The following is a 13,309-nucleotide window of genomic DNA, read 5'->3' as shown; positions in this document are numbered from 1 at the left end:
ACCTTCTAATGCTCAGTTTTGCCTGTTTAGTGACTGGGGAAAGGGGCTAAATTGCCTCTATATTTCCTCTTTGTTCACAAGCTGAATCCTTTTCACTGGAGACCTATGTAATCTCAACTAGTTTATCTGATTTTCTGATTTATTAAAAACATACTGTTTTAAGGTTTATATCATAGCTAATCCTGTACAAATGGATAAAGTGGAGGGGTGAAAACAGACAGTGATTTCTTGCCCAATACAATAAATGCATTGTTCCTTTTACACCCTGCTTAAATCTTGCAAGAGAGGATGAACAGATTGGTCTCCTCCCACCACATATCTACATTGCCAGCACTCAGGGAAATAAAGACTGCAGGAATTAAAAAGTTGCAAGGGTGCTATTAAGGCATAAGCTACTGAAACAGGAACATGCATTGAAGAGGTTTCAGTTCAACAGTATTAGTCCTTTATGAGCAATGTCAGCCTCTCTGCTAATGTGGAAGCCAAGGATGAGAATGCAGGTAAGATCTTTCTATTCCAGGGCATGAGCAAATCACAATGAATTGCAGCCATTGACATAAGAATTTAGCTCAATACATTGTTTCTCTCTTTTAAATCTTTTGAATACTGTTTTACTCTCAGCTGCTTGACACAGAAATATTGGAGTTCTTTCAGCACTGCCTATGAATTGACCTTACTGCTTTTGCTTATAGTTTGAAATCTATTTATGATGCACATTGAAGACAGTATTTGAAGCTCCTAAGGTTTCTGTGAATAATATTCACAAACGTTTAAATTAACTCTCCTAGCATTTTTCCCTAGACACCGTCTGAAGAAATCTCTCTGAATCACCATTTGTGCATATGCAATTAATTACTGTCAGGCAGTTAGACAGGCTGATCATGTGGGAATTGACCATTTCGTTTTCGCATAGAAACAGCCTTTGCCTTTCATTGTCACATAGAAGCATTCCTTGCACTGACATCTTGATAGTGCTCTTTTTTCCTGCGTGCTAGATTAGATCTTTTGATTGAAGTACTTGAAAGATGTAAATTCATAAATACACTTGAAGCAATTCCACACAAACCACTTCATCTTCCCTAAATCGTTCTCATTTTATTGCTGAATTTTCAGATTTAAAGATTACATTATTATATAATAGGTCAGTTATTGAACTATATACCTTGTAGAGACCTCACAGTATTGTCTGTATAAATGATTTCTTTTTAATAATTAATGATAGGATAATGAGATAATCTTCACTTAGAAAAATACTTCAGATTGTGGAGTTCTCTAACCAAACATCCTTCTTCTTTGTTACAAAGATGTAAACTGTGCCATTAAGGTGGAAACTGACTATGGGTCATCAGACTAATCTGAAGATTGTTTTTACTGATTACTCACTTTTATTTTAATATGCAACTTAACAGTGCTGTAAAAAATTATTTATGGCTACAACTGTATAGATCCATTCTAACAAGAAGAAGGAACTTGAACTTATTTCTGAACTTTTCAGTAACAAAAGCTGGTTGGTGCATGAGCAATATGGAGAGCCATAAATAGCTTGTTGACTTAAAGTATTCTGCTTTCATATATGCTGACTGGTAGCTCTGTACTATACCTGAGACAAGATTTGGAGGTAAAGATAGTATTCTTATTTTTATTTGACCAGCTTGTTCAGCTGGAAATATTAAACTGATTTGCAGACATTTGCCTAGATTTTTCTAATAAAAAGCTATTATACCTACCTACAAAATTTGTCCCGGCTTTGTCCTTGAACCATCATGGCTACAACAGAGTGCCACTAAACATCTCTATGATATGCAAGATACAGTTTAGTTCATGCCTAGAATAGGAAATGACTGTAGTAGTCTGATGGCAAGTAATGACATTTATTAGGAAACTGTCAATATCATGATCAATGCAAAAAGTATTTCCTTGTGCACATACATGCATGGTCTTGCTTCTCTATTCCTTGATTCTTAAGTTCACAAGTGGTTCCTTTTTTTTTTTCCTTTTACTCTTCATCAAACAATGGTATTTCTTGACAACCAACCCTCCAAATAAACTTCCATTGTATCTTATAAAAAAGTAATCTGTGGACTACACTGAAAGGAGTTGAAAAAATAGGGAAGAATTGTTAAGAAAAGGTGTATGTCTGGATCCAGCTTAATTTTCTAGGTGTGAGCTTCCACAGAAAAGAAATAGTGCTATCATTGTCTATTTGTATTGCATTTGCTGCCAGACAAACTACTTTTTGAGTCAATATGTTGATGTTTTAGTAGAGTTCTACCTCATAAAAAAAATTTGCACTGCATATACAGTAACTGAAGTTTACTCATGTTGTCACTATTTTCTCTTCTCTTTCTAGGTGATGTCATTGTCTATATTAATGAAGTTTGTGTCCTTGGACATACTCACGCAGATGTAGTCAAACTCTTCCAGTCTGTTCCTATTGGTCAGAGTGTCAACTTGGTGCTATGTCGTGGATACCCTTTGCCCTTTGATCCTGAAGATCCTGCCAACAGCATGGTGCCACCCCTTGCAGTAATGGAGAGGCCTCCGGTAGTGGTAAATGGAAGACATAACTATGAAACTTATTTGGAATACATTTCTAGGACTTCTCAGTCTGTTCCAGATGTAACAGATCGACCACCACACTCCTTGCACTCCATTCCAGCAGATAGTCAGCTTGATAGCACATTCCCACCACCTGCCCATGATGATAATGTATCAATGGCTTCTTCTGGGGCCACCCAAGCTGAACTCATGACCTTAACCATTGTGAAAGGGGCCCAGGGCTTTGGCTTCACTATAGCAGACAGTCCTACAGGACAGAGGGTGAAGCAAATTCTAGACATTCAGGGATGTCCTGGTTTGTGTGAAGGTGACCTCATTGTTGAGATCAACCAGCAGAATGTACAGAACCTGAGCCATGCAGAAGTAGTGGATATACTTAAAGAATGTCCTGTTGGAAGTGAAACTTCTTTGATTATCCATAGAGGAGGTAAGTTTGGAAAGTCTGTACAATTACAAAAATGTGTGTAAAAGGTTCTAAACCATAAGACATACATATACTCACTAGTACTACTACTCCTTGTGTGCTAGATTGGAAATTAATTTCCACATTGTGGGAGATAACGCAGTTGGTTCTGGAAAGTGTGTCTTCAATTAAGTATTCCAGGCAAAATCTAACTGATGTACATTCCTTTTTGTGTTTTGAGTGTCAGTGGTCCCACCTCTGTATAAGCGTAAAACTAGAGCAGTTCCAGATGTTTCACCCCATAATAGTTTGTACGGTGTCTGCAGCAAACTCTTTATAGTCCCAAATCAGTTCTGCAAGTTTTAGACATAATTGTATATATTGACTCATTAAGGTAGATCAAAATCAGAGCAATCTGTTAGCCCTTTACAAGGTTACTGGCTTTGATAAGCCATTTTGCCTCATTTTCCTTCATTGTAAAAGTATTGTACAACAGTTGCTTTGTTTCTTTCTTGACAACAAAGATCCATAGTATATTTTTCTCTGTTTTAAAAATGTAACTTCTAACAAATTAGTTTTTCTGACCAGCCTGACACAGTAAGCTTGAATATACACCACTGGAAGGGGAGAGTCAAGACGTATCTGTAAGGAAGCAATAACAGCAGAAGTCTAATACCTTGACAGTGATAGGTAATTTTGTAGCTTTTAGTATTTTAGCCAAACAAATTTTCTTCAGTGATTTGAGATGAGCATCCATTACAATTTATTATTACCTGAAGTGAATAACTACTGAATTTCTTTAATTAAAGATCTTTGTTCCTCTGAAGGGATTCATATGTCACTGGATGTACATTACTCTGTGCTTCAAAAGAAAAAAAGAAAGGATTCTATACAAAAATACTAATTACTTTCCTTCTGAAGGGTAGAGTTTGGGAAGTGAAGCTTTAGTGTTTGTGTGTGCCAGATGTTTTTCATTAGAAAACCTACAAATCCTTAGACAAGGAATGTAGTTGTATTTAATCAAATTGCAGAAATATGGATTCATATAGTCAATAAAATATTTTTCATATCTATATTTAAATGAATTACTTATAAGAGACAGAATCTAAAATTTCTTTGGAATGAAACCAAATTAAGATGAGGGGTGTGGGGGTTGGTTGCTTTAGAGAATGCAGAGAAGAGAAAGAGAGCATGTTTTGTTTTGGTAAAACAATGACTAAGACTAAAGCAACTGTTTGGACATTCTACAGAGTGATTAAAACTTACTGGGATGATACAGAACAAGTAAAACTTTACTGTCAAAAATTTCTGGACATCAGAAATAAGGAATATACTTTAATCCAAGGTTGTTAGGCGGAAATTAAAGAGAAAGATCATTTTAGTGATTCCAAAGAATTTGAAAATACAGTGTATGAGACAAACCTACACTACCGGAGAGATGATTAAATCATAGCTTAACAGAAATATGAGAACTGTTTTAAGGTTACAATCTGGGGTTTTTTTCATAAATTCATAGGAGAAGGGAATCCATGTGACCAAATCTACATCTGTAATGCAAGTAATTATATCTATGTGAGTTGTCATGTCTCCTTTTATAGTCCTTGGGCAGAAATAGGTTTTTCTAGGACGCAATTAATGTCATTCCAATGTAGATATTTCAAATAAGTCAGGTGTACCCTAAAAGTATATATTCTGCTTGACTGACTGTAAAGGGAATTGAGGATGACTGGTTCAGATATACATTTCTATCTCACATGTTATCTATAAGAAACAAGTGATAAGATTTGGTCATGTAAGATAATTTCTATATGAAACAAACTTCTAGTACTTAGAAGAAACCTGCTATGATTCTAAAATATTTAGTTTGTGACACCACTGAAGCAAGGCATACTTTCTCATTACTCATGGATCCAATTTCTATTTTGTTATCTCTGATGTGTAATGACACTTGAATAATACCATCCTTTTCCACAATTACCCTATGCATCCTGTTTTTAACTTCTTATTTTTAAGATTAAGACCAAAGTACTATTCCTGCCTGTGGAAGAGGAAGGCTGTGTTTTGTATAAGGTTTTGTGTTACCTTGTAATGTATTCTGTCTTCGATATGAATATGGCCTGACTGCATAGTTCACCGTGGCAAATCCATTTTTGTAAGTGACTTAATTTCTCTTTCTCATCCAGCAATTTATCTACATTGCAGACAAGAAACAGATCAACACTGACTGAGATACATTCTCACTATAGGAAAAAGGCGTCTTACACAGGAAAAAAAGCTCTCTTGTATGCACACAGTATGCACTTTACAACATTTAAAAAGCCATTGTCCCTCAACCTTAGGAGGTCAACAGCCAGAGTATGAAGGGGAAGGAAAGGTCTGCATGTTTCAAAAAGATGGAAGGAGTAGCATTACTCAAATTTAAAGAGGCCACTAAAGAAAACTGTTTGAAGCAACGCAAAACAGAGAATTGTCATGGGGTACGATCCAGCTGGAGGAGGTCCCACTGAATTTGTAGTGTACTCATTTTAAAATTTCTAAAGCAAAAGTAATTTACCTGATTGTTGAAAAAACTAAAATCAAGGAAATAATACTGTATATCTTATCAAAATACTAAGCAGCACTTGTTTAGAGGACAACTATGATATTCTATGGCTAGGGATCTTACAATCTTCTTTGCTAGAGGTTCTTTGCTAAAAACAGATGCATTGCTTAGTTCAGTTTCTGTTTTTGCTGACCAGTCGCAGTTTCCAGTGATTACCATAAACTGACAGAAGTGGTCATATGAAAAAAAATAAAGTGAAAGAAAAGATGGTGGGAAAGTGCTGCCTAAAAAAAAAGAAAAATTAATAGAAAAAAAAGGAAGGGGAAGAAAAATATATGAATGCGTTTGTTACCAAAATAGATTTACCCTTTTCCAGCTTTGCTTCAGCCTTCACACCATCCTCAGCTTCTGCAGCAGTCTGCACTCAGTATAGGCTGCTGAAATAATATGGAAGAGCTCTCAAAAATGGGTCTTTCTGAATGTGGATAGAGCAGAAATTTTGCATTCATCCAAAACTACTGAAAAAGAGCACTAAGTCATTGAAGCAGTATGTACCAATTTATGCAGAGCAAAATATTCACTAATTAGGACATCAAAAATTGGTTTTGGCACATTCTACTAAATGAGCTATCTAAGTACCTGACATATGCCATCTCTTTTGGAAAGTACCTTTGAAATATATGAACCTATAGACAGCAGTCCAGCCCCAGAAGTGTTCCTGGCTAAAAAAGAACTGACACATTCAAATGTCTGAAATACTGTTGTTAAGGAAACCTGAAGACAACCCAGAACTGGTTCATGAAGCTATGGAAACTCCTAAACAAGTGCTGTGAGTGAAACATTACAATTAAATGCAAAAAATAGGAGCCTGGCAAAATTTCTACATCAGACAGCTATTTTATAATGGTGGAATCCAAACAGGCTCTGAGGAACTGAGACTGTTATTATGAAACGGAACCAGAGAACTGATGCACTGTCTGTACTGGTTAATTGTTAGCCCACTTCTGGCATGGGACTGGAATAAACTAGCAACCAGTTTCAACCTGACACGATATGAGAGATAATGTAGGCTACGTGCAATGCACAAACAGTCAAGATGAGGAGGCAAAATTTAACTATGTAGATGTAAACTGTGAGAATAAAAGGATGACCCAAGTATCTTCCTCACATTTTGTATAAACCCCAGTAAAAGTTTATAACTCCTTAAGACTGCTAACAGATAGCAGTACCTCTCATGAAGCGGCAGCAATTTCCAAAACATCCAGAAATTTCACAAAAAACATCTCTACTTAATGTATTGAATGTCTAGTCCCTCAAAATGAGCAGTCTTCAATGGAAGGAATACAACATCCTTGGTGCCCTTTCCATAGACTGATCTCAGATTTACCTCTCTACCACAGAGATGAATTTTATTTTTTTTTCCTTCAGGCTTGCTCTACAATGCCTTTCAATTCCTCTAGTCAGGAAAGCTCATACTTTTTCTTCAGGCTGCCCTCTGTCTTGGGAAAGCTGCACTGGATAAAGCCGCAGGCAGTGCCATCACCCTGCTAACACTAGTCTGGCCCAAGCAGTTCTGATCTCCTGGTTCCACCACCTCAGCCCACCACTGAGGTCTCTAGAGCGTTGACTCTGTTTCTGCAGTTCTTCGTTCGAAATATTAAGAGAGTACCTAGTGCAAACTGGAGATCTCATGCCTTGCTCATCACCAGTTCAGGACTTTCTAGTCAGCAGTACTGAGTGTTTGAAGAAATGAAATTGTTAGGAGGATGGTGTAGGTTTTTTGATTTGGGACTTATGAAGGTTTTCCATCATCTTACTTTCTCTACTCCTTTACAGTGGAGATTTTCTATCATCTTACTGTCTCTACTGATTTACATCCCTGAGTCATTGTAAATTTTTGCCTTGTGGTTGCTTCCTAAAGGAATCCAGTCTTAGCTTAATTGCTTCTTAGGGTACTCTGAATTAATAGAAGTCTGTTCATGCTTACTTTGTTCGTGAAGGTATGCTTCTTTCTGTTGTCTCTGACAGGAGATACTGGGAGATACGAAGTCTGATACCTCTCCTGATTCCTGCCATACTTTCTCGTCTCCTGTTACTCCAACTGTACGTTTGCTCCGGATCCCTTTTCTCCCATTTCTTGAGAGTATTCTAATGTTGAGAGGAACTTAGATCCATTTGGCAACATCTGCATTTTTAGCCCTTCTGTATTCCTAAATTATATTTACATGTCTTTGTGAGTTTAAGGGACATTTGATCCCACAAGGGTAATGCACACACAAACCTAATAGTAAGCCACTGACCCGTTTGAAGTGAACCGTGTGAGCCATTGATACCTAGAAGTCAATGACATGAATTTCTTCTGTCCAACATGCTGCTAAAACATCCTCTTTCAATTTTCTCTTCCCGATTTACCACACCATTTTGCCTTACCATCCCACTATGAAGTGCTCTGTTGTTCCTGGGTCTGTCTGGTTTAAAAGCAATGGAAAACAAACATTCATAGCTGACCATTTTTCTTTCCATCTCAAAATTATGAACTTTCATATGACATCATAAATTCAACAGTTTCCTCAGCATGAGTTCTCTGTAAACGTATCCTTGTCATGCTGGCTTTTGAGTTGTTTCGGTTTTATGCTCATTTTTGTTGCTGTTCTTAGATAGTAATGACAGATATATTTAATGATCAAAAATATTGTGAGTCATGCTATATTGGCAGCTTCATTGACTTTGCTGTTAGATGTCATGTTGCCTTTTTCCCCAGCCTTGGCCACTTGTCCCTTCCTACCTTCCCTATGTAGAAATCAGTATTTTGTGCAAGAATGTTTCATAACAGCCTTGTGAGAGGGGCAGTTGTCTTTCCTATGTTAATTCCAGAAATAAAATCTCTGACAGATTTTTAGAAAATACTGTTACTGTGCAAGAAGTACTGCTGTTATATTACCATATAACTCCTGGAAGCACTGCTTTCCAGATTCATTTTTGCAAGGCATGTCTCACCTTACAGAGTATTATATTTTTAGCTGTGAGACATGCACTCTCCTAGTAACATTCAAGTTATTCACATCCTTTTTGTCCTACACATTGAGACTGTTTTATATTTTGGATTAACCTGAAATATTTTTTAAGCATCTTGTTGTAATTATCTCATATAAAATCTCTTTTAATAAATATTTTACATGTTATAGCAGGTAAACTAAAAAATATTACATATATAGCCTAGTTTATGAAAGGATTCAATCTAAATCTTGTTAGTAAGAGAAATGGTAATCTCTCAGTAGCTCAGGAAATGACAAATTTGAACAGAGGGAGTCATGGCAGGAGACCAGTTATCCTAAAATTCACACTAATGAGACTTTCATATCTTTTTCGTATAGCTCTGATTAGCAGTGAAACAGTGTGCAATTGCTTCCATATTTCTGAATAAAAGAAAAAGAAGCCATAGACCTCCTTAATTAATATGGATTCCTGATAAAATAGACATCAATAATAGTTAGTAGTTATTACTCTGTATTAATGGAAGTAGTATTAATTGCAATGCATTTCAAAGTAGTAGTGTTACGGTTTTGCTGCTTCTTTCTTATTGTTTGTGCACTGTGTGGTACATTTATGGATAATTTTGCAAACCATTAGATAAATCTTTTTTACATATATTGCATAGAAGGTTTTTAATTATTAGCAAGCATTTTGTTTCAAAAGTACTTTTATTATTGGTGAAACTGTTTTCTAATGTAGGCTTATGTGGTCTGTATTACATTTGAACAGTGCTGCTATTCAAACTTAAGGGGACACTTCTAGGGATGTGTGTGCCCAACTCCTGTTGACATTAAGAGGAGTTTGCACACTGGAGAAATAGGTCCCTTTAGAAGACTTTTTAGCAAAAAGGAATACAAATGTGTAGACACAGTTTCTCATCTTTGCATGTCACAAAGAGGTAACTACCATTGGTCCAACGGCTATTTTGCCATTAAATTCTTATGCCCAAGATAAGGCTACATACAGTAAACATTCTGACATTGTCATTGTTATGTCTACATGGAGACTTGCCATGCACCTAGCTTTTTTCTGCAGTGCAGAACTGCAGGAACTCTGCCTTCAGGACAGGCAACTACTTGTCTCTGTTGATGAGTGAAGGGCATGTTTGTGTCTGGTAGCTGTAGCCCACATCACTGCTCGAACCCAAGAAGTCTACTGGCAGCCCTGCACACTGAGTTCAGTCTTACTGATATCAGTGAATGAATTAATACTAATTAAAGAACAGTTTGTTTGAGAAAACACTTTTTGGCTTGCCTACAAATATAATCAGAAAGCTGATCAGGTTATCTTGGACTGCATATCACAGTGAGAAATGGCATCTTTTGAAGCCAAATATCTCTGAAGCATGGTCCATGGGAAAGCCTACTGCAGTACTAGGGCATGAACAAACGTTTTTTTCCTAATTGCCCATAATCTAGTCTCTGAGTGAATCTAGCCTTCCTCAGAGGAGATCTGGGAGATCTCAGTCTTAGGAGGGAGAACTACAGAGATGAACTCTAAAAAAGTACCATACAACCTGTGCTTGTGTACTGAGGCATGTCTAAAGTTTAGTCTAAATGTGTTAACAATGTTTCTGTTGGTTCAGTATAATGTAATGTCCTATTAAACAACATTTGTTGGGTTTCCAAATCTGTTGTCAAAGTACATTGTGTAGACATTGTGACGTGGTGATTTGTAATATAGTGCAATATTTTATAGTAATAAAGCAAGATAATACACTATGAAACAAGTGAGTACATTATCTATTGTGCTACAGACACGAGACACAGCACTGGGGAGATGGGAAGGTGTGATTTTCAGGCACTTCCTAAACCACTTACAAGAGCCACAAAACTCTCTTGGCTCCTACAATTTGCCTATCTAGTAAAAACTCAGAAACTAAATTAGTCTCCTAGATGAGGTATTTATCCCTGTACAATTCTTTAAGCAATTTTCTTTTAGATTTTTAAAACGGGAAGGCTTTAACAATGGCTACACTTTCTCTCTATAAGTAATGCTCAATTTTTAAATTTTTTTATAAGCCAAGAGCATACATTTATTAGATACAACACTGTCCTTCTCAGGAAGCCTTTGGGTGACTAATAATTCAAACACAATCAAAACCAACACCAGGATACACACACCTTTGCTGTGTCACCTTCAGATTACAGTGTAAGAAAGAACATGGGAGCAAAAGCTGTCAGGCACAAACTCTGAAAGTTGACTCCCAAGTGTGTCAAAACAGATCTTTAAAAGAAACAAGTTGCTTTCCAAAGACAGATTTATCATAACCTGAAACAGAATTTCAGTATATAAGAAACATACTGTGCAGTATTCCTGTTTGGTAAATGAGAAAAATCTTGACTGTTATTTATTTTGTAGCTTTTATTACCATGAGCTAAAAGAAGTCAAGCTCTCTGTGCACGCATTCCTAGGGTCACCTTATTTTTAGTGTACATTTCAGTTAGGTGCAAATTATATTTAATGGACTTTTGGGGATATTTTTTCCTCTAATATAAGCATTTTTTATTGCACTTCATGTGTTCTAGATAGAGGACTTCTAAAGATCCTGTGATAATTAGGAAAAGACTCTATATGCCTCAATAAAAGCACAGACTCAAAACCTTTGAATGAGAAAATATTTTAATGATCTTTAAATTAATTTTATCAATTAATTTCCATTTCCACAATGAGTTGTTTTTTTCCCTAGTAGAAATTCTGCTAACATTGTAAAAGGATAAATGATCATTATAGCAATAATAATAATACCGTTTTTCTTAAAGAATAAAAAAATTCATTAAACAATACTTTAGGGATTAGTTAGCAATATAGAAAAGGTTTGCTGATTATGGGAAATACCACAGTATTATTTTAATATATTTTAATAGCTTAACTAAACACATTTGTCAATACAAAGTCATCATTTTCTTACTATCCATGTGAAATAATTCTGTATTTTAAACTACTTGTTCTCAGTAAAGGTGATTATTTTAGCCATTTTAGGCCAAACAGTGCCTCTCTACTGCAGTATAAACACTATATCTCTGAAGTAGCACAAGAAGACACCTTAATCTGTTCCTTAGGAAAGAAAAAAAGGAATTTCCAGTGGAGAAACTTGTTCCTTCTTATTTCGAAAATATAATCCTAGTGGGGTAGTGTATCAGAAGACCCATCTGTTCTTTTGCATAGCTCTTAAGGTTCATGCTATTGAACATGTAATGTTGTCAGGAATAAGTATCAGGAATTACTAAAAGAAAATGGAAATATTCTGTCAGAGTAATTCAACTGTGTAACCAAAATGAAGGATGATTACATCATTGGAAGGTCTTAGAGCAGTCCAGAGAGAACTCTGGGGAAAAGTCCACAGAGCTCTGATCTGTGGCCAGTGAGAGCCAACAAATGTGGTGGAGCCAAAGATGGTAATCTCCATCCTATTTCTGCCCTTTTTTTAATAGCATTTTCCATGTTTTACCCAGGTCTTTCCTCAGTCTGTATATTTATGACTTGTCGTTCTGGCTCCATTTTTCTTCATTTGAGAAATTCAGAGAGGCTGTCATTCTTGAATGTCAGCCCAGTCTTTGAAGTTAGTCTTGCTTTAAGCAGGAGGTTGGACTAGATGAACTCCAACTGTCCCTTCTGGTCTAAACACTTATATTATTGTATGGTGGTTCTCTATCTTTCTCATGTTTGGGGGCTCCAGGTGCTAAAAGAGAGGCTCTCTGACTAAATGTAATAAATCACCATCTGGATAATTTTAAACTTCTTCCACAGTATTTTTCAGAGGGAGAGAGAATTTACTTAATCTCATCTAATTATTACACCATATTAAATATATATATTTATATAAAACAAATACCTATTTCTTTATATATAAAAATTCTTTAGAAGTCATTCAACCAGAATGAAGACATGATTTTTTTATTTCAGCTTGACAGATATGTTCATTAAGATTCCATACACAGCAAATTATCATCACAGTATAACTGAAAAATAATGCAGTGTTTATTTATTTATTATATAGCATTCCTGAGAGATCTCAATGGCTTGTGGCATTGGCTCTAAAATAGGAACAGCTAGACAGTCTGATCCAGCTAACATTCACTACATGGACATCAGCTACAACGATTAGTTCTACTGAGGTTAATCTTAATTAAGAAAGGTTTATCTTGTAACTTGTTCATTGTATACCAGACTTTGAACTTTATCAACATTATCCTTATAGAAGCACATTGAGATGCATTGTATTAGAAGAACCAGCTATATACAGTTTCGGTCAAAATGGCCCTTTTTAAACAGTCTTCTCATGACAAGTATTTGTGAATGTACATTTTTGCAGGTCCTTAAAGACAAAGAATCTGAAACTGTTTTACATCTACATATGTGCTTCAACCTGTCTTCCCAGGCTTGACTTGTAACACATACAACCATGTCCACCTCAGGTGGTGGTGGTGGTGGTCCTGTGTAGACAGGTACAGGGCATCCCTCCCCTGGGTGACATCCTTCCTCTGCCCTGAGCTGGGCAGCAAGCAAGGATCCCAGTATGATGAGGAAAACCCCTATGGTGCCATTCAACTACTGTTAACATCTAAAGTAGCTGAAATGAACAGTATTCCGAAAGAGCCTGTTCTTGCTTGTTATTACATTTTTTAAAGTCACTTACCAAAGTTTTATATTTAAATTTCTACTCACATTTGGTCAGATGAATCCATTTAACTGCAAAAAAGTTAGATTACTAGTCTACACTAGTCACAATGGATAGCCCTGCAGTCAGTGGTGGAAAATAGACTCCTGAA

At 36.2% G+C, this 13,309-nt stretch overlaps 1 protein-coding gene across 13 annotated transcripts in view; it reads left to right on the top strand.

Moving 5' to 3' along the window:
- Window positions 1-13,309, top strand: part of MAGI2 (membrane associated guanylate kinase, WW and PDZ domain containing 2) — a 532,719-nt gene that overhangs the window by 410,829 nt on the left and 108,581 nt on the right. For 12 of the 13 annotated variants that reach the window (XM_026868178.1, XM_026868173.1, XM_026868177.1 and 9 more), the window contains one exon: window positions 2,351-2,986. The exons of the other annotated variant lie outside the window; for it this stretch is intronic. In XM_026868178.1, coding sequence (XP_026723979.1) covers window positions 2,351-2,986 — 636 coding nt within the window. The remainder of the gene's footprint in view (window positions 1-2,350; window positions 2,987-13,309) is intronic. 13 annotated transcript variants of the gene reach the window in all.

Source organism: Athene cunicularia, assembly GCF_003259725.1.
Source record: "Athene cunicularia isolate RWA chromosome 1 unlocalized genomic scaffold, athCun1 chr1_part2, whole genome shotgun sequence".
In the NCBI taxonomy this organism is placed as follows: Eukaryota; Metazoa; Chordata; class Aves; order Strigiformes; family Strigidae; genus Athene; species Athene cunicularia.
Note: the sequence above shows the minus strand (reverse complement) of the source record. Positions and strands in the feature narration are given on the sequence as shown.